A 23,191-nucleotide genomic window follows, 5' to 3' on the forward strand; every position below is an offset into this window, starting at 1 on the left:
TAAGTTCAGAGTACTCACAACTATTAGTTTTAAAACTTAAATGGTTTAAGGCAATCGGTTTCCTCAAACAGTTTGAGTTAACATAACTTGTCAGGTTTTAGTGAGGCTGTGTCTGAAGTCAGTTGTAGTTCCTTTCTCTCTTTTCTTCAGTAATTCTGCAACTTAACAGCAGGTGTTCATCATTAATGCTCAATTATCACTCAATTAATCACTTAATTACTTAATTGCAATGTATATCTTCTTTCAGTGAACTCAACTGAATTAAGTTCAGAGTACTCACAACTATTAAGTTTTAAAACTTAAATGGTTTAAGGCAATCGGTTTCCTCAAACGGTTTGAGTAAACCCAACTTGTCATGTTTTTAAGGATATTTGTTTACACAAAAGGGTTTGAGTAACGTTACTTGTCGGGTTTTACAGTGCATGGTACACGCAAATGCACGTATCCAATTCATTTCCGATTTATTACCACATATGAATGAGGCCTGAATCCGATCTGAGAAAATCGGAATCCATGCGGTTTTTTCCTGCTTACACGTTCACCGGTCATATCCGATCTGTGCCACATGAGAGGAAAAAATCGGAATTGGGTCACTTGAACCATGTATGTCTGATTTATTGAATCACAAGATGTTAGCTGCTGCAAGTTTAATCTTCTGGACAAGTCGAAATTAATCATTGGGACATTATAAAACACTTAACGTGAAAGTACGTGGCTTAACACATTAAAACGGTGTTTTAAAAAGACCAAACTCAGTAAACAAATTATTAATAAAGCATTCTATTCACAGACAAGCAGATATGAGTCCAGAATACGAACGTGACGTGTTTAATTAGGGGTTAAGCATTTCTCTCCCATAACCTGCTTGTATGTAAATAGAAAGTTTTATTAAAAATTTTGAGTTTGGTCTTTTTAAAAAACGTTTTAATGCATTACGTCACGTTTTCCTTTTAGGCCAATGGTTTTCTATGGGAGGAAAACGCTTAAAACGTGGCTTATTGAAGGATGTGCATTTATTACATTGACTGAGTAAAAACATAAAAAAGTGTCTAAAATGCGTGCACATCACTGATCTCTAAATAGTACCAGCGAATGACATATAAAAGTTTAACTTAACGCTGTTACAATGTATGAAACTTTTTGCTGAAATAACCACAATCTTAATAACTGCACTGAAATAAGAACAGGATGCATGAAATTGCTTTTGTTACTATAGCAACAGATTACAGGTATGTCCTTTCAGAATCATCACTTGCTGATAGAAATAAAAGTTTCTCGATTTCTTCACTTTAAAATAATCATTAGCATAATACTTTCCCAAAATAAAGGGGAGGAAAAGTCTATGTTTTGCAATGTAGTAAAGAAAATTAAAGTTTCATAAAAATATAAATGGCACGCAGCAGACACATTAGCCTACTGCGGTGTCATTTATCAACTGCGTGACTGATAATTATATGTAACATTAATTGTCTTATGCTATATAAAACAATACTGATACATCCTTTTCATTTCCTTTCTCATACTCTGATGATATGAAACGTAACTGAATCTTGTAGAAGGAAATCCAAGGCACTCTTCTTTAGAAATGTATAAAAAGCCTTTAATGAACTGGCTATTTCATAATAGAAAATTTAAAAGACATAGGGGAAAAACAACCCACGCGTAGCGGCACAAACAGCCTTCTTCAGGGTATGTAACTGAATCTTTTTCCATCAATTAAAGCGAAGGATCCGCGAAAGGAGGCTTTTTTTACCCTCATCTCTGGCTTTTTTAACAAGAGGCCAAAGTTTCCCTCTGGCGAGCCTATCTTCTGGTGAAAGGGCCTCGGTGAGTCGCAACTTGTTGTCGAGAAGGAATTTACAGCCTCTGGCAGCTTGCCACACAGTGTCGCGAAAACGACGGAGAGCAAACAAAATGATGATGGATCTGTGGGAACCATCCCCTCTCTTCGGGCCAAGACGATGTGCAATGTCAATGGCACCCTCAAGATCATCGCTGATGCCAGGCACTACGTTGCTAAGGACATCAATAACAACTTTCCGAGCATCCTCTCCGTCTTTCTCTCTCACGCCGTGTAATTTTAATGTCCATTTCCAGCTATAGCGCTTGCTTTATCCAATTTCGGCCTTCATGGTTTTATTCGCATTTTGGAGCTCCTGAATCTCAGTAGCCACAACTTTCAGAGACTCCTTGTGCGCTGCTACCTCAGTACACTGTAAAACCTGACAAGTCACAGTAACTCAAACCGTTTGAGTAAACAGATATCCTTAAAAACCTGACAAGTTGGGTTTACTCTAACCGTTTGAGGAAACCGATTGCCTTAAACCATTTAAGTTTTAAAACTAACACACTGTAAAACCCGACAAGTAACGTAACTCAAACCTTTTGTGTAAACAAATATCCTTAAAAACATGACAAGTTGGGTTTACTCAAACCGTTTTGAGGAAACCAATTGCCTTAAACCATTTAAGTTTTAAAACTTAATAGTTGTGAGTACTCTGAACTTAATTCAGTTGAGTTCACTGAAAGAAGATATACAGTGCAATTAAGTAATTAAGTGATTAATAGAGTGATAATTGAGCATTAGTGATGAACACCTGCTGTTAACAAACAGAATTACTGAAGAAAAGAGAGAAAGGAACTACAACTGACTTCAGACACAGCCTCACTAAAACCTGACAAGTTAGGTTTACTCAAACCGTTTGAGGAAACCGATTGCCTTAAACCATTTAAGTTTTAAAAAACTTAACAGTTATGAGTACTCTGAACTAAATTCAGTTGAGTTCACTGAAAGAAGATATACATTGCAATTAAATAATTAAGTGATTAATTGAGTGATGATTGTGAATTAGTGATGAACACCTGCTGTTAACAAACAGAATTACTGAAGAAAAGACAAACACAAGAACTACAACTGACTTCAGACACAGCCTTAGATGAAATAAACTGAAATAAAATACATTAAATCTCTCAAGATCTGATTAAACAACCCCACAAACAGCATCACCAGCTCCACTTATTAATAACCAGACTGACTTTATTTCTGTCAGACGTCTACAGAAGATCTGATTGAGAATTAACTCAGGTTTAGATGTTGATTTATGTTTTCATTTAAAGCAACCATGTTAGAGATCAGTGTTTGCTTTAGTTGGGCTCTTGACCCTTGATTTCTGTCTTAGTTTTTTCTTTGGCTGTTGTAACCATTTGTTGTAACTCAAAAGCCCAGAGAAAATATCATCAGGTGTTATACTCACACTCTTAGAAGCTGCTTTTATCCAAAGCAACTTACAGTGCATTCAGGTTAGCATTTTTTTCATCTAGCCTGTACCTAGATGTTGGTTGTTATACTGTATATTGGTGATGACAATCATTGATTATTGAACTGTTTGGAGTCTAATCTATGATGAAATAGGTGTTGTGTAATTAGTTGGATTGATTACAGTAAAAGTGATTCTAGGAGCCAGTGGCTCTGTGATAATCAGTTAATATAAAGAACTTTCCAAACAGTTTGGTTTTCTGTGGTGTCACTTAGTCACACACAGACATCAATAATCAGCATATGAACCTCAACACTGGTGACCATAAAAAAAAAAAAAAAAAAAAAAAAAAAAAACACAAGCACAGCATGCTGGGTGCCATGGATGAGTTTTGTACTACAATAGTACCCAGCATGCATTGCAGCATGTTTTTTTTTTTTTATGGTCACCATTGTTGAGGTTCATATTCTGATTATTGATGTCTGTGTGTGACTAATTGACACCATAGAAGACCAAACTGTTTGGAAAGTCCTTTATATTAACTGATTATAAAAGAACCACTGACTTTTTGAATGGCTTTCATTGTAATCAACTGAACTAAATATGGAACACCTATTTAGTCAGATTTTGAACTCTGAACAGCTCCGTAATTGATGATTATCATCACCAATATGCTGTATAACAACCAATACCTGATAATATTTTCTCTGGGCTTTTTGAGTTATAACAAACATTCAAAAAAAACACATGGTTACAACGTCCAAAAAAAAAAAATAATTTAAAAGACAAAAGTCAAGGGTCAAGAGCCCAACTAAAGCAAACACTGATCTTTAACATGGTTACTTCAAATGAAGCAATAAATCAACATCTAAACCTTAGTTAATTCTCAATAAGATCTTCTGTAGACGTCTGACAGAAATAAAGTCAGTCTGGTTATTAATAAGTGGAGCTGCTGATGCTGTTTGTTAACAGCAGCTGTTCATCACTAATGCTCAATCAGCACTTAATTAATCACTTGATTACATAATTGCAAAGTTTTAAAACTTATATGGTTTAAGTAAAGGCAATCTGTTTACTCAAACGGTTTGAGTTACTGTGACTTGTCAGGTTTTACAGTGTAACAAGCTGAGTAACAGTAGAGGACATAGTTTCAATCTGCTTAGCCGTTGACCCAGTTGTTATTTCAACTGCTGAAATTTTCTGGAACATCTGATCGTATTTTCCAGAGAGCTCACGAATAGCCGTCAGAATTTCCATTGAGGTGTCGCTACTATCCAGAGGATCTCTTTTCGTTTTCTTTGGCGCAGGTTTTAAGGGAGTTTCAGGTAGAGGAATCGCAAGGAGATCATTCATATCTGGGTGTGAGTCAAACCAGTTGTTAAGATCCTCAGCGTTTCCCGATGAACTCATGTTCTCAGAATATGTTAAATATTTACAGCTGATTCCCTGGTTCTCTCTTTTCACTCCTTTGTCTCTGTGCTTTCATTTCTGCTTTTCTGCAACACCCTTCATAAAAGCTGATGATGAACTTCACATTATTTGTCACTCATTAAATTATGAGAACATTCGCTTATATTTCCTTGTAATAAGTTGCTGTTTTCAAGAAAAAGTATCATCATGTGTTCATGTTCTGTTGTACCTGATAAAACAACATTTTCCTCCTGATGAATTCTGTGTTTCAGGGGTTTCTAGTGCTGAGTGGGGTGTGATTTACAGTCCTTCACACATCTGTGCACTAAAGAACTCATCAGTGATAATGAGCTGCACTTATACATACCCTACTGGATATAATATCAAGAAAGTGTTCTGGACCAAAAACCCTGTAAAGGGTGAAGAGAATCCAGATCTGTCTGAGGATCCTGAATACAGCCAGAGGCTTCAGTATCTGGGAGACAAACAGCAGAACTGCACCATCAGACTGAGTCATGTGACACAGAAGGATGAACACATGTACTGTTTCAAATTCATCACTGATAAACCTGATGGCTTATGGCTTGGTTATCCAGGAGTGACTCTTACTGTCACAGGTGACTTTCATGAGGCTGAGCTCTTCTTCTGTGCATTATGTTGAATAATAATCAGTGTATGACAGCAGCACTAGCTATAATGTGTGTGTTGTGTTCAGATCTTCAGGTGGAGGCTCCTGAGAGAGTGACAGAGGGTCATAATGTCAGTCTGACATGTAAAAGCAGCTGCACTCTGACTGACAGAGCAACATTCATCTGGTACAGAAACTCCCAGCCATTAACTGAGAGAAGAGACAGAAACAATCAACTCCTGCTGCAGTCAGTCAGAAGAGAGGATGCAGGCAGATACAGCTGTGCTCTACATGAACACAGTTACATCTCTCCTGCTGCTCATCTCAGTGTCACCTGTGAGTACAGAATTATGTTTCTTTTAATAGTTGTCTTTGAAAAGCCAGCAGAGTTTAGGACTACATATCTCTAGTGTGATAGACTAGCTGTTTAGCCAACTGCTGTTTCATGATATCAACATATTCAACATATGACATAAAATTTAGCCAATCAACGTCCTCAAATCTATTCCAAAAAGATGATTATGTTATCTCCCCTAATCAGCCACTGCTGTAGTCAGAACTAGGTCTAAATACGGCAAACCAGTGTCTCTCTAGTAAAGTTTTGATTTTGTTGTTTTCCTCAACGTTTTTCCTGTTTGAAAGATTATGGATATTTCAGTTCAGATGCATTAAAATTGTCACTGTGCTTTAGATGCAATCAGCTGAAACTGTGTCTGTAAAGGTCCTTACAATTAGAACAGCAAAAGAAGAGCATTCCTCAGGAACTTCCTGCAGATTGCAGGATCTCCAGCGGGAGGTCCTTACAGTATCTATCATTTGCAGTCATTGGCTACGTTTACATGCACCCAAATAATCCGTTTGTAATCAGATTGACGGCTCAGTCGGATTGAAAAACGTTCATATAAACACCTTAATCGATCCGTTTGAGCTCGATCGGAATGAAATTTAGATCAGATTGAAGGGGGTGGTTTATTCCTCTTCTAATACGATTGAGAGTGCATTTAAACACTCGAACGGATTGATCCATGAAACTGAAAGAACTGCGCATGTGCAATGATGCAGAAATAATGTAATGACGTTCGACGCACGGAAGAGCGGCTCTTACTTTTGAATAAAGTGTTGTATAAATGCATGTCCTGTCATTATAAAACTCTTCTTTCACTCGCAGCTGTGAAGTGGAGCAGGACAACCTTGTTTTGGATACTCATCCACAGGCAACCCGTTTTGGGTTTTTGGCATGGGGAGGGTTTTTTTTTTGTGTGTGATAAATATGAGCAGCACAGCACAGCGGTTTATATGTATTTTATCCGGGTAAACAGGTAAATATTAATTCTACTGTTAAAAACAGATAAAGAAACCAAGTAGGAGAATGGTTATTATGTGCATACAGTGAGAAATTCTATATTATCTATATGTCACTTTCACTTTTCACTTTCACTATTTGAGCAGTGTGCGCATGTCAAAAAAAATCTATTCAGATTTTAAGCTTGTGACATATAAACGCGCACATCAACCCGATCACTTTATTTAGCGTTCATGTAAACACTACAATCAGATTCATCAATCGTAATGAATTCAGTCCGGTTGAACCAAAAAGTGTGCATGTAAACGTAGCCATTTTGTCATTAGGTATAATGTCTCACAGACAGAACTTTGGGAGAAGCTAAGATTCTTAAGGGTTTAGATATTTTGAAGACTGTCATGCTAACATCACTGTTAATACACTGCTACCTTCAATAAATTATTTTCCACCGCATGAACTCCGGTCGAGCTTCCTTATGTTATGTTTTAGAGAATTCTAGTACATTGGCGAGACACCCAAACCACTGCTCAGCCAAATACAGCAAAATATAACATGTTGCAGTGTATACATACATACATTTTTACAAATTACAAATTATTAAGTTAATCCAGAACCTGGTAAAACATTAGTCTGTATTTCAAATACTTTTAATTTTATTCACATTTTTTTTTTACTATTTACTTTGTATAATTAAAAAAAAAAAAAAAAAAAAAAAAAAAAACTTTCACTGTTTAGTATTAAGAGTGTTTAACAGGTGTTTGCTGAAATTGTCCAATATTAACCAACTGCAGCCCTACCAAAAATGTTTTCCACCACTGATAAATACTTCAGTCTGACACCTGTAGATCTTCCAGTAAATGCTGTGATTTCCATCAGTCCATCTGGGGAAGATGTGGAGGGAGATTCATGTGATTCTTGAGTTTCAATTGTTTGATGTCAAATTTGCTTTGTTCATAACTTTTTTTTTTTTTTTTTTTTTACTGTTTTAGATCCACCCAGGAGCGTCTCAGTGTCCATCAGTCCATCTGTAATAGTGGAGGGAGATTCAGTGACTCTGAGCTGCAGCAGTGATTCAAACCCTCCTGCTCTGAACTTCAGCTGGTTTAAAGGAGGAATGATTGTAGGATCTGGAAGAATCTACAACATCTCAAAGATCAGCTCTGATCACAGTGAAGAATACAAGTGCAGATCCATCAATGAACATGGACAGAAAGACTCTGCTGCTGTGACTTTAAACGTCATGTGTGAGTTTTTTTATTAATATTTTCATATTTTACATTGTCAACTTGACACTTGTACACAGCAAAAACCCTGGTGTTATATTAACTCTCCTCAGAGTTTGAGTCCACACTCAAAAGTGTTAAACTTTATAAGATAAGTCAGGGTTCTCATCTCTGGCCGTCAAGGTCCATTTTCCAAAATGCTCCAAAATTGATCAAACTCACCTGCCTTAAACTTTCTAATAATCTTAAAAGCCTTGATGAGCTTGTTCAGGTGTGTTTGATTAGGGTTGCAGTGAAACTCTGCAGGAAAGTGGACCTCGAGGGCCAGAGTAGTGATAAGTGATTAATTGAGTGATGATTGGCCATTAGTGAACACACCTGGGCAAGAGAATTCTTAGAAAACTTAAAATTAAAGTAAAGATCATAATAAAGAAGAAAATAATTCAGAGAGCATATTAACCCTTAAAAAGTACTCTTAAGGTCCAAAATTGTTAGGAGTACTGACGAGGACTCTTAAGAGGCTTAAGATGTTCTGAAGAAAATCAACAAAATGTGAAGAGGGAGAAGAAATTCATTGCACACAGTGCATGACAGTGAGTTAATAAGACACTACACACATTAGATTGTGCAGTGATCATGTCTGTGACTGATATTAGAGACACGCTAACATCTCCGACACAATTTAAACCTGCCATAACGGTAGAAATGAAAGTAGTCACTACATTAACCACGGACACGTTCACACTGTCAGTTTTAGGAATTGACAGCCGCATTTCTTTACAGGTGTGAGTCTCAAAATGTCCCGTTCAAACAGCAGCTTACAGTAGCATCTTGAAATCAAGCCCATGTGCACTCGCATCCTATTCTGCATCTCACGCATGCCACTGCATTTGAGTCCCACACAGAACACATAACTGACGGAAACCGCTCCAGTGGAGAACACAATGTTTCCATCCAAAGATTCAAATTAATTAATTATGTGCAAAACTGGAATATCGCATAAAACATATTCAAATAAATCACTGTTTCCATCCAACAAGTAAAAAAAACAACAACAACAAAAAAAAAACAATCGTCACTTCCTTGTAAACTGTGACACTAAATATCACTAAGAATAGAGGAAAAGCCACTGAATACAATAATTTTCATATATGATAAATTACTTGCACCTCAGAGCGAACAGAAGAAACACAATAAATGCAGTCATTACTTTTGAAGGCGGATGCTTCTGTTTGGGAACGTAGTCGTGTAAGACAACTATACAGAAATACTTTGACAACAGACTTTCCTCAGGCATTTCAGAATGACCAAAACAACATATAGATGCTGTGAACGAGATCGGTGCACTGCTAGTCAAGTTATCCCATCTCATAGCGCAAAGTCACATGACTTTTTCGACACGCATGGAGGAATTTATTCAGTAAATATGTTTCCATCATAGTTTATGCACATTTGTTTCTATCTATCCTAATCAAACTCGCATAAGTTTTTATGTGCAGTTTTAGAATTTATGCGCATCTTTGCTTTTCCACCCATCTTTTTTTGTGTGATATTCCAAAATGCGCATAAAAATAGGTGCATGGAAAGTCAGCTAGTGACTGGATCTAAAACCTTCAGATGACACACAGCTTATTTCTCAGTCGCTGTAACTTACCAAAAGTGAAACCACCACACATGAGCGGATCTCGCACTGTAGCTACTACAAAGTTGTCCAGTTCATACAGCGTGTGTTTTCCGAGAATGCGGTTGTGTGTCCTGAAAATATACGGGTGTGATATTGGTTATAGAAAGCTGTTGTCACCCCGTAAATAACTGTATTGTGTGAACATAACCATGTTAAAGACTCAAATACAGGACTGACAACCGTATTCTGCTGTTGTGTGGACATGATTGTAACATATTTGTTAACTGGAAAATTGCAACCTTGCAGCAGTGATGATTTGGGTCTCTCATAACCTTTTACAAGCAAAGTGATCAAACAAACAATTACAACACTTTCAGAACCTTATTGTGTCGCTGTTCATTTCCTATCAAATACCTTAAGAACAACATTAACAGCAGGGTAAATAAAACATTTTAAATATATATATATATATATATATATATATATATATATATATATATATATATATATATATATATATATATATATATATATATATATTAGGGCTGGGCAAGTTAACGTGTTATCGTCACGTTAACGCATTAATTGATTAACATTTGGGGTTGACCTAAGTCTGCAGCAGCGCTCACGACTTCATAAATGGGAAAATACGAAGTTTCCGCACATGAAGACAGCAGAGAAGTGCTCACGCACAGTACAGGGGAAGTTGTGGCCTAGTGGTTAGAGAGTTTGACTCCTAACCTTAAGGTTGTGGGTTCGAGTCTCGGGCAATACCCAGAATGAGGTGCCCTTGAGCAAGGCACAGAACCCCCAACTGCTTCCCGGGCGCCGCAGCATAAATGGCTGCCCACTCCTCCTGGTGTGTGTGTGTGTGTGTGTGTGTGTGTGTGTGTGTGTGTGTGTGTGTGTGTGTGCGCACTTTGGATGGGTTAAATGGGTCACTTTTTTTTTTTTCACAGTAAAGTGCATCGTTTTGTTAACTTTGAGGTTTATTATTGTGAGTCGTTTGGGACACAGTAACATATGGCACTCTCACAATATACTGCTTTACAGATCAATTACTCTTGCCACTCAGAAATGTTCACGCAATCATCCTGCAAGTATCATAAGTTCCATGCCCCGGCAAGGTTAGAGCTCATACTCACTGATCTATATATACAGTAACTGAAACGTGCTCTGGCCCACCTCTTCCAACTGATCCAGGGCCGGCTAAATGAACCGCGCCCGAGCACGGCACAGAAAGCTCACACTAGTCAAACGAACCGGGCTTTGGAGATCAAACGTCTTCGGGCACGGTTAAGATTGCCTTGTGTGAGTTTCTCCCGCATCCTGCACACAGGAGTCTCTTACCTGTCTCTAAATCCTGTGATTTCCATCAGTCCATCTGGGGAAGTTGTGGAGGGAGATTCTTGAGTTTCAATTGTTTGATGTCAAATTTGCTTTGTTCATATCTTTTTTTTTTCTTTTTTTTTACTGTTTTAGATCCACCCAGCAGTGTCTCAGTGTCCATCATTCCATCTGTAATAGTGGAGGGAGATTCAGTGACTCTGAACTGCAGCAGTGATTCAAACCCTCCTGCTCTGAACTTCAGCTGGTTTAAAGGAGGAAAGTTTGTAGGATCTGGAAGAATCTACAGCATCTCAAAGATCAGCTCTGATCACAGTGAAGAATACAAGTGCAGATCCATCAATGAACATGGACAGAAAGACTCTGCTGCTGTGACTTTAAACGTCACATGTGAGTTTTTTTATTAATATTTTCATATTTCACATTGTCAACTTGACACTTGTACACAGCAAAAACCCTGGTGTTATATTAACTCTCCTCAGAGTTTGAGTCCACACTCAAAAGTGTTAAACTTTATAAGATAAGTCAGGGTTCTCAACTCTGGCCCTCAAGGTCCATTTTCCAAAATGCTCCAAAATTGATCAAACTCACCTGCCTTAAACTTTCTAATAATCTTAAAAGCCTTGATGAGCTTGTTCAGGTATGTTAGGGTTGGAGTGAAACTCTGCAGGAAAGTGGACCTCGAGGGCCAGAGTAGTGATAAGTGATTAATTGAGTGATGATTGGCCATTAGTGAACACACCTGGGCAAGAGAATTCTTAGAAATGTGGGTGTTTCCTCTTAAAATTAAAGAAAAAATCCTAATAAAGAAGAAAATAATTCAGAGAACATCTTAACCCTTAAAGAACTCTTAAGGTCCAAAATTGTTAGGAGTACTGACGAGGACTCTTAAGAGGCTTAAGATGTTCTGAAGAAAATCAACAAAATGTGAAGAGAGAGGAGAAATTCATTGCACACAGTGCATGACAGTGAGTTAATAAGACACTACACACATTAGATTGTGCAGTGATCATGTCTGTGACTGATATTAGAGACACGCTAACAATTCTGACACAGTTTAAACCTGCCATAACGGTAGAAATGAAAGTAGTCACTACATTAACCACGGCCACGTTCACACTGTCAGTTTTAGGAATTGACAACCGCATTTCTTTACAGGTGTGAGTCTCAAAATGTCCCGTTCAAACAGCAGCTTACAGTAGCATCTTGAAATCAAGCCCATGTGCACTCGCATCCTATTCTGCATCTCACACATGACACTGCATTTGAGTCCCGCACAGAACACATAACTGACGGAAACCGCTCCAGTGGAGAACACTATGTTTCCATCCAAAGATTCAAATTAATTAATTATGTGCAAAACTGGAATATCGCATAAAACATATGCAAATAAAGCACTGTTTCCATCCAACGAGTCAAAAAAACAACAACAAAAAAAAACAATCGTCACTTCCTTGTAAACTGTGACACTAAATATCACTAAGAATAGAGGAGAAGCCACTGAATATAATAATTTTCATATATGATATAAATTACTTGCGCCTCAGAGCGAGCAGACGTAACACAATAAATGCTGTCAATGCTTTCAGAGGTGGATGCTGCAGTTTGGGAACTTAGTCGTGTAAGACAATTATACAGAAATACTTTGAAAACAGACTTTCCTCAGGCATTTCAGAATGACCAAAACAACATATAGGCCCCATTTACACTGCATGGTTCAAGTGACCCAATTCCAATTTTTTCCTCTCATGTGGCACAGATCGGATATGACCGGTGAACATGTAAGCAGGAAAAAACCGCATGGATTCTGATTTTCTCTGATCGGATTCAGGCCTCATTCATATGTGGTAATAAATCGGATATGAATCGGATACGTGCATTTGCGTGTGCCATGTAAGCAGACAAATCGGATATTCCCCAGTAAATGCGAGTTGTACGTCATTAAAAAAGTGTCGTCAACTCAGGTGGACACGACCAACTGAGATCACATGACTTATTATAGGCGTGATGGAGGACGAAGGATACACACAGTCGAGCATTGCAGAGGTTTCATGTCTTTTAAGTCCTCCTTTTCTCCGCCGTACGAGACCAATGTTTTGCAGATTTTTTTGTTGACTTTTCAAAATATTGTGGAAAGGAAAACACTATAATTTTATTTGCATCTGCATTCATTGTATTTCGTGCTGTTTTACTTCCTTTTCCAGATCAGAACGTCTACGTTTGGTAGTTTCAGCAGTGTATAGTGAAAATGCAAAAATCGGATACGGGTCACTTTTAAAAGATGATGTAAGCGGGTCATCAAAAAAATCGGATATAGTCAGAAAATCGGATTTGGGCATCAAGACCTGCAGTGTAAATGCAGCCAAAGATGCTATGAACGAGATCGGTGCACTGCTAGTCAAGTTATCCCATCTCATAGCGCAAAACATGACTTTTTTGACAAGCATGGAGGAATTTATTCAGTATATATGTTTCCATCATAGTTTATGCACATTTTTTTTTTTTTATCGGATAAAAAGCTTATCCTACTCAAATGTGTGCATGTTTTTTTATGTTCAATTTTAGAATTTAAAGTTTCCACCCAGCTTTTTTTGTGTGATATTCCAAAATGCGCATAAAAATAGGTGGATGGAAAGTCAGCTAGTGACTGGATCTAAAACCTTCAGATGACGCACAGCTTATTTCTCAGTCGCTGTAACTTACCCAAAGTGAAACCACCACACATGAGCAGATCTCGCACTGTACTACAAAGTTGTCCAGTTCATACAGCGTGTGTTTTCCGAGAATGCGGTTGTGTGTCCTGAAAATAGATGGGTGTGATATTGGTTATAGAAAGCTGTTGTCACCCCGTAAATAACTGTATTGTTTGAACGTAACCATGTTAAGGACTCAAATACAGTACTGACAACCGTATTCTGCTGTTGTGTGGACATGGCTGTAACATATTTGGCAACTGGAAAATTGCAACCTTGCAGAAGTGATGATTTGAGTCTCTCATAACCTTCTACAAGCAAAGTGATCAAACAAACAATTACAACACTTTCAGAACCTTATTGTTCATTTCCTATCAAATACCTTAAGAACAACATTCAATTCAATTCAAGTTTATTTGTATAGTGCTTTTTACGATACAAATCATTGCAAAGCAACTTTACAGAAAATTAAGTTTCTACAATATTTAGTAGTAGCTTATCAGTGGTGACTGTCAGTTTATGTGCATAAGGCAGAAATGTTCAGAAAAATCAAAAAAGACGTAAACAAACAGACGAATAAGACTATTAACAGAAATTATGCAATCAAACTTATAGCAAAATGTGATAGTTCTGTATGTTGTCTCTGGGTTAGCATCATCTGAGGTCCTCTGAGGGGTTGGCATCATCTCTTCTCAGGTGTTGTGTAAATGGCAAAACAGAGAAACAAATAGAGACATAGTTAGCGTAGCTGCTGTTCCAGCCAAGTAAAATTAATTAGTTTAATCCAAGCTAAAGAGTAATAATGCGCATTTGATCAGATATAACTGCAGTCCAAAATTATGAGATGCATTATTTGAATGCTTGGCCAAAGAGGTGTGTTTTTAATCTAGATTTAAACAGAGGAAGTGTGTCTGAACCCCGAACATTATCAGGAAGGCTATTCCAGAGTTTGGGAGCCAAATGTGAAAAAGCTTTACCTCCTTTAGCGGACTTTGCTATCCTAGGTACTATCAAAAGTCCAGCGTTTTGTGACCTTAGGGAGCGTGATGGATTGTAGCGTGCAGAAGACTAGTTAGGTACGCAGGAGCTAAACCATTAAGGGCCTTATAAGTAAGTAATAATATTTTGTAACTGATACGGAACTTAATAGGTAGCCAGTGCCGAGACTGTAAAATTGGGGTAATATGATCACATTTTCTTAAACTGGTAAGGACTCTAGCCACTGCATTTTGGACTACCTGTAGCTTGTTTATTGAGGATGCAGGACAACCACCTAGCAGTGCATTACAATAGTCCAGTCTAGAGGTCATGAATGCATGAACTAGCTTTTCTGCATCAGGAACAGGTAACATGTTTCGTAGCTTGGCAATGTTTCTAAGATGGAAGAATGCTGTTTTTGTAACATGGGAAATATGATTTTCAAAAGACAAGTTACTGTCTAATATAACACCCAGATTTTTGACAGTAGAGGAAGTAACAGTACATCCGTCTAATTGCAAATTGTAATCTAAGAGATTCTGTGTAATGTTTTCTGGTCCAATAAGTAATATCTCTGTCTTATCTGAATTTAATAGGAGAAAATTATTGGTCATCCAATCTTTTACATTTTTAACACACTCTGTTAGCTTAGATAATTTAGAAGTTTCATCTGGTCTCGTTGAGATATATAGTTGAGTATCATCAGCATAACAGTGGAAACTAATCCAGTATTTTCTAATGATATTACCAAGGGGCAACATGTATATATTGGCACTCCATATTTTACTGGTGTAAATGAGATGACTCCCCATTTAAATAAACAAAGTGGTAGCGATCGGACAGGTAGGATCTAAACCATCTTAAAGCCTGCCCTTGGATACCTGTATAGTTTTGTAATCTATCTATGAGTTTGTTGTGATCTATGGTGTCGGACGCAGCACTAAGATCAAGTAAATCTAGCAATGAGATGCAGCCTTGGTCTGACGCAAGAAGCAAGTAATTTGTAATTTTAACAAGTGCAGTTTCTGTGCTATGATGGGGCCTGAAACCCGAATGAAAATATTAATAGAGATAATTTTTTGCAGGAAGGAGCACAATTGAGCAGACACAACTTTTTCTAAAATTTTAGACATAAATGGAAGATTTGAAATGGTTCTGTAATTTGCCAGTTCACTAGGATCTAGTTGTGGTTTCTTAATAAGAGGCTTGTTAATAATATTGAGAAGCGGTTTTTCTGCTACAGGTAACAGCTCTTTCAGTAATTTAGTGGGTACAGGATCTAATAAACATGTTGTTGGTTTAGATGCAGTGATAAGTTTATTTAGCTCTTCCTGTCCTATAGTTGTAAAGCACTGCAGTTTATTTCTGGGTGCGATGGATAAAACTAAAGTATTAGACGCTGTAGAATCTACATCTGTAGAATCTTAAGAACAACATTAACAGCAGGGCAAATAAAAAATAATATATATATACAGGTGCTTTCTCAATAAATTAGAATGTCGTGAAAAAGTTCATTTATTTCAGTAATTTAACTCAAATTGTTAAACTCTGGTATTAAATAAATTCAATGCACACAGACTGAAGTAGTTTAAGTCTTTGGTTCTTTTAATTGTGATGATTTGGCTCACATTTAACAAAAACCCACCAATTTAATCTCAACAAATTAGAATATGGTGACATGCCAATCAGCTAATCAACTCAAAACACCTGCAAAGGTTTCCTGAGCCTTCAAAATGGTCTCTCAGTTTGGCTACACAATAATGGGGAAGACTGCTGATCCGACAGTTGTCCAGAAGACAATCATTGACACCCTTCACAAGGAGGGTAAACCACAAACATTCATTGCCAAAGAAGCTAACTGTTCACAGAGTGCTGTATCCAAGCATGTTAACAGAAAGTTGAGTGGAAGGAAAAAGTGTGGAGAAAAAAAGATGCACAATCAACCGAGAGAACCGCAGTCTTATGAGGATTGTTAAGCAAAATCTACTCAAGAATTTAAGTGAACTTCACAAGGAATGGACTGAGGCTGGGGTCAAGGCATCAAGAGCCACCACACACAGACATGTCAAGAAATTTGGCTACAGTTGTTGTATTCCTCTTGTTAAGCCACTCCTGAACCACAGACAACGTCAGAGGCGTCTTACCTGGGCTAAGGAGAAGAAGAACTGGACTGTTGCCCAGTGGTCCAAAGTCCTCTTTTCAGACAAGAGCAAGTTTTGTTTAATTTGGAAACCAAGGTCCTAGAGTCTGGAGGAAGGGTGGAGAAGCTCATAGCCCAAGTTGCTTGAAGTCAAGTGTTAAGTTTCCACAGTCTGTGATGATTTGAGCTGTAATTTCATCTGCTAGTGTTGGTCCATTGTGCTTTTTGGAAACCAAAGTCACTGCACCCGTTTATCAATAAATTTTGGAGCACTTCATGCTTCCTTCTGCTGATCAGCTTTTTGAAGATGCTGATTTCATTTTTTCAGCAGGATTTGGCACCTGCCCACACTGCCAAAAGCACACAAAGTTGGTTAAAATACCATGGTGTTGCTGTGCTTGACTGGCCAGCAAACTCACCAGACCTGAACCCCATAGAGAATCTGTGGGGTATTGTCAAGAGGAAAATGAGAAACAAGAGACCAAACAATGCAGATGAGCTGAAGGACACTGTCAAAGAAACCTGGGCTTCCATACCACCTCAGCAGTGCCACAAAATGATCACCTCCATGCCATGCCGAATTGAGGCAGTAATTAAAGCAAAAGGAGCCCCTACCAAGTATTGAGTACATGTACTATAAATGAACATACTTTCCAGAAGGCCACCAATTCACTAAAAATGTTTTTTTTTTAATTTATTTAGTGGCCTTATGAAGTATTCTAATTTGTTGAGATTGTGAATTGGTGGGTTTTTGTTAAATGTGAGACAAAATCATCACAATTAAAAGAACCAAAGACTTAAACTACTTCAGTCTGTGTGCATTAAATTTATTGTTTAATTTGAGTTGAATTACTGAAATAAATGAACTTTCCACGACATTCTAATTTATTGAGAAGCACCTATATTTATTTATTTATTTATTTATTTATTAGGGCTGGGCAAGTTAACACGTTATTGTCGTGTTAACGCATTAATTGCTTAACGCCGGCAATTATTTTATCGCGTATTAATGCAGTTTTTTATTATTATGAAAGTCTGTTGCTCATTGGCTCTGAATACACATACAGACAAACCAGGGGAAACAGGAGGGGTGGGATGTTGATAAGTACTGGCTTGGGATGGGTGTCATCACATGTCTTAACCAAAGAGAGCATTTGGGGTGGGCCTAAGACTGTAGCTGCGCTCACATTAAGCGCTCACGACTTCATAAGTGGGAAAATAGGAAGTTTCTGCACATGAAGACAGCAGAGAAGTGCTCACGCACAGCACAGGGGAAGTCATGGCCTAATGGTTAGTGAATTTGACTCCTAACCCTAAGGTTGTGTGTGTGTGTGTCTACGGTGTGTGTGCGTTCACTGCTGTGTGTGTGTGCACTTTGGATGAGTTAAATGCAGAGCACAAATTCTGAGTATGGGTCACCATACTTGGCTGTATGTCACTTCACTTTCACTTTTTTTTTTCACAGTGGAGTGCATCGTTTTGTTAACTTTGAGGTTTATTATTGTGAGTCGTTTGGGACACAGTAACATATGGCACTCTCACAATATACTGCTTTACAGATCAATTACTCTTGCCACTCAGAAATGTTCACGCAATCATCCTGCAAGTATCATAAGTTCCATGCCCCGGCAAGGTTAGAGCTCATACTCACTGATCTATATATACAGTAACTGAAACGTGCTCTGGCCCACCTCTTCCAACTGATCCAGGGCCGGCTAAACGAACCGCGCCCGAGCACGGCACAGAAAGCTCACACTAGTCAAATGAACCGGGCTTTGGAGATCAAACATCTTCGGGCACAGTTAAGATTGCCTTGTGTGAGTTTCTCCCGCATCCTGCACACAGGAGTCTCTTACCTGCCCGCACTCGCACCCACACTTGCCCGTCAAGTGTTGTCCCGCACCGCACTCTGTTGCGTTTGGTCCCGCGATAGTGCAGGTCTCTACTCAGAAGGTGCCTGTTATAATGTTAAGATCAAGGCTCTGGACTCTGAGCATAACTTGTTTTTCTATAACAAATTATAAAATATTTTCTATAAAAACGTTAATGCCATGGCAGTGGCAAATAGCTTTGGTTTTATATTTAATTTGATTACATTAATGTTATAAGTTGAGATTTATAAGAAATATTTTAACTGCTATATGTAAAAGGAATACTGCTATAAAAAAGCACCTTTGTTTAAAGTGTTTGCAAACCAAATGTTATTGCACTTTTGTTTATATAGCAGTACTTTTAAATGAAAAAAGTGCACAATACACTACTTTTGAATGCATTATTGAATTTTGTGCACAGCAATACGATTAATCATATTTAATTGCAGACAATCATGTGATTAATCGTGATTAAACATTTTCATCATTGCCCAGCACTAATATATATATATATATATATATATATATATATATATATATATATATATATATATATATATATATATAATGTGTGTGCCTGTTATTTCAAGATGAAGGCTTATAATAAACCCTAACGCATACTTTTTTTGTTTCTTCTTGGACAACTAGCCTATCACAGTCTTCAAAAGACTTTGTCATATGTAGCAATGGGGTCAGCCCAGATTCCTCACAAAGATGAAAGTTTTTGTCTTTTCCTTGCTCAGAGTTGCCCTCAGATTGGACCTGAATTGCTCTTTATCTAAGACCCTACAAATTTTTAAGCTATATTAGGAGCTTTCTTAGAGGATTCTTAGAGTCTTTAAGAATACGGACCCTGAAGTTAACAAGCAGAAACACTAAAGGAAAGACTAACCCTTTTAAGTTACCATTGTAGTGACTTATTCGAAGCATCAAAAATGATTGTTTCTTCCATTACTAGTCACTGATCAAAAGTCTAACGAAAACAAACACTGACCCCCATCATGGTGACTTTAAAACATCTCATTAACCTTAACACTGCTTTATTGTTAATATTAATGCTCTTGAGTGTGGACTCATATAACACTGAGGAGAGTTAATTTCTTTGGGGGTTTTGCTTTGTAGTTCCAACAAATCCTGTGCTCCTCATCAGTCCATCAGTTGCAATAATAGAGGGTGATTCATGTATTATGCTGTTTTAGATCCTCCCAGGAATGTTTCAGTGTCCATAAATGGATCTGGTGAAATAGTGGAGGGTCATTCAGTGACAATGATCTGCAGCAGTGATTCAAACCCTCCTGCTCTGAACTTCAGCTGGTTTAAAGGAGGAACGTTTGTAGGATCTGGAAGAATCTACAGCATCTCAAACATCAGCTCTGATCACAGTGGAGAATACAAGTGCAGATCCATCAATAAACATGGAGAGAAATACTCTGATGCTGTGGCTTTAAACGTCATGTGTGAGTATATTAGATTCTTTTTATAATTTTAGCTCACATTAGTAATTTTTTAAAATGCATAAGAGGTCTTTAATAATATGGTGATTGTTATTAGATCCTCCAAAGAACGTCTCAGTGTCTATAAATGGATCTGGTGTAATAGTGGAGGGAGATTCAGTGACTCTGATCTGCAGCAGTGATTCAAACCCTCCTGCTCTGAACTTCAGCTGGTTCAGCTGGTTCAGGGAGAATCAAAGCTCAGCTGTTGGATCTGGACAGAGTTTCAGCGCACTACAGAGTGGACGCTTCTACTGTGAGGCTCACAATCAACATGGATCTCAGAGATCAGACGCTGTTACTGTCACAGGTGAAGCTTTTATTAACACACTCCTGTATCTTCACATCATTCATCATTTTGTTAATTATGATGATCTTCATCTTTCAGTTCATCCTGGAGCTGATAGGAACGTGATTGTGATCACAGCAACATCTGGAGGAGTATTCATCATCATCATCATCATCATCATCATCATCCTGTTTATAATGCGAGTTCAATAAAAACTGCAGTGGTTGTATAAATGTAGTTTTAAATAATATAGCAAGAATTATTTCAAATCTTTAAAAACAGCATTCATATTTTCTCTCTGTACATTCATTCTGATGTTATTGTCTGTCATCTGTCAATATAACAGGAGGAAAAGGAGTGTTAAAACTGATCTCACAATGAAACAGGTAAATCATCCAGACATAACACATTTCATATAGCATTTTTAAAAAGTTTACAATTTTAATGCAGATTTGTTGGTCTAATTGTATAATCATAGCAAACTATGCTGGGAATGAACATTCGTCATTCAATTCAAAAGCTCATTCTGTCCTGTTCTTCTCCACAGCATGTGTGTATCAAGGAAATATACTCATATTTTACATCCCTATATTAATGTGATTTGAACTAATGCAACATTTTGAGACCTACTTCTGTAGAAAAGCTGTACCTCACCTCTGAAAAAAGCTGATTTATTTGTCTTAATTCTGTATTTTCTTGTCTTTCAGAATGATCTTTATGCTGATGTGTCACAGAGAGTTTCAGTTCATGACGAGTCTCTTTCTGAACCTGATCCAGTCAATGATGCTCTGTATGCCAGTGTGAAACCCAGCAGATTCAGAGGAGAAACTCCTGAATCCAGAGATACTGAGGAGATCCAGTATGCAACTGTCCAATATCACCGAAAGAAAGAGAGGAACAGACCGGAAGAAGATGAATGTCAGTATGATGATATAAGAGTTCATCAGCCTGATGCTGCCGAGAGGTGAGAGAAAACAACAACTTGACCAGCACAGATCATCTAATCAGAGCTATAACACTGTTGTGCTCCTGTTTGATTTTATTATTATTTTTTTTAAATTTTTTTTAGGCAATCAAATGTTCAAATTGTGGAAGATGCAATGGTTATCTACAGCAGTGTCAAATGAATGATACAGACCAGCGAACACAAAGCCTGTGCTCGACTGTTTAATGAGAGATTGTTGGATAATTGTACAGTTGTGGAATAATTTACTCATCTGTTCATGTTTTGTGTGTGTTTTATATATGTAAGGAATAATTGACTCCGGGCCGTTGAATTATTAGAAAAATAATGCACACCCGAGGTGGTGATGACCGAAGCGGAGTTACACCTCGGGTGTGCATTATTTTTCTAAATAATTCAATAGCCCGGAGTCAATTATTCCACTTATACTACGGTTACCACACCTCAAGACATCGATCAGATGATATATTTAAAGGGATGTGAGAAATGTCGTGTGTATTTACTTTCGGAAAATTGTCTGTCATGTTGTTGTTTTTGTTAGTCCTGTGATTTCCGTTATTATAGCTTTACTATATGTGAAGTGATATAGAACTGTAATGCGGTCAGGAGAGCTGCCTGGAACTACGTTCGGTGTGCATATATATATATATATATATATGATTTGCCTCTAAGTTTGTCTGATTTTAATCTGTTAGTAGTGTAGAGTTTGGTGTTTTCAGTATTTTTGTTCTTCTGTGTTTGTAAACATGTTCTAAGTTTTTTTAAAACAATATTGCATTCATCAGTATTTAAAACGAGAAGTGAAATCTGTACAACTTATCAATATTCAGATGCATTAAGTATTTTATTTTATGTATTATTGTATTTTATTAAGAGTGTCCTTTTCATGTTTCATATGTTTTTGTAACCAGGGTGTGGATGCTTCAATAAACCTGATTGATCTGCAAGTCATTTAAGGCTGTAGTGTTTTTACTGGTTAAACAGCAATGACAGGACCTCTAGTGGAGGATTTGTGAATTATTCTTCATTGATGGGACATCCAAAACTGATTCTTTTTATATGGTCAAGTTTGACAAATGTGGATCTCATTTTCATATTCAGTCTGTTTTATTGTTTAAAAGTAAGTCCTGTAATTAAGGTCTAGAGACCAACTTCCCCAGACTGAGACTAAATTAAGGTACAACACAACAACAAGATTCATTGACATTTTACAGCACTAATCAGCACAACATTATATTATTGGTGTAGAATCCACAAAGGTATAGTAATCAGGGGATTGTCATGACACAAAAAATATCAAAACTCATGCTTACATCTGTTAAGATTCTGTTAAATAATCTTTGCCATCAAATATTACTTGTGTCTTAAATTCAAACTTATTTCAGCACAAAGCTAATTTCTTTGTGCGTCGTGTTTAAATAGGAATTTTGTCATACTCTTTTCAACATACTATGCTTTGGGACACACTAATTCTAATCTCACCTACTATTTAGGATAGATGAACATTGAGATGCAGGGGGTTTTAACATCAAGTGACACATCTGCTTCTGGCAGGATGAATGATTGGACCAATGAGATTTCACATAATGTTTTTCATACCCCCAGCAGTATGTATTTATATATTTATTTAAATAAATATATAAGTTAAGAATGGAGGATAGCATTTTGGTAATAAAATGGCAGCTCAGAGTAAAATGAGTGACGAAGTATTTCAAATCAGAGTACTGATAAAAATATACGGAGATATAAGATACAGTATAGCCATGAAAATATCTGTTTGTCAGCTTGTTAATCGTGGTGTTGTGCCGCACTATTCAGTTACTGGAAGTGTTGAACCACACTAGAAACGAAAGGGAAGTCAAATAGAAAAGAGCTTGTAAGTTTATAGTGAGGAAATACATTCATTAAATGAAATAAACAGTTATGCTGTTTTATTAACATGTTTATTAATGTCCTTGTTTACATTTGTAG

The 23,191-nt window shown here is 37.3% G+C and overlaps 1 protein-coding gene across 1 annotated transcript in view; it reads left to right on the top strand.

Moving 5' to 3' along the window:
- Positions 1 to 21,535, top strand: part of LOC109071892 (B-cell receptor CD22-like) — a 35,413-nt gene extending 13,878 nt beyond the window's left edge. Inside the window, exons 6-12 of the mRNA XM_042764788.1 lie at positions 7,588 to 7,842; positions 19,674 to 19,931; positions 20,026 to 20,277; positions 20,356 to 20,455; positions 20,603 to 20,642; positions 20,964 to 21,220; positions 21,326 to 21,535. Coding sequence (XP_042620722.1) covers positions 7,588 to 7,842; positions 19,674 to 19,931; positions 20,026 to 20,277; positions 20,356 to 20,455; positions 20,603 to 20,642; positions 20,964 to 21,220; positions 21,326 to 21,383 — 1,220 coding nt within the window. The 3' untranslated portion in view covers positions 21,384 to 21,535. The remainder of the gene's footprint in view (positions 1 to 7,587; positions 7,843 to 19,673; positions 19,932 to 20,025; positions 20,278 to 20,355; positions 20,456 to 20,602; positions 20,643 to 20,963; positions 21,221 to 21,325) is intronic.
- The last annotated feature ends 1,656 nt before the right edge of the window (positions 21,536 to 23,191 follow it).

Source organism: Cyprinus carpio, chromosome A1, assembly GCF_018340385.1.
Source record: "Cyprinus carpio isolate SPL01 chromosome A1, ASM1834038v1, whole genome shotgun sequence".
NCBI classification, from domain to species: Eukaryota; Metazoa; Chordata; class Actinopteri; order Cypriniformes; family Cyprinidae; genus Cyprinus; species Cyprinus carpio.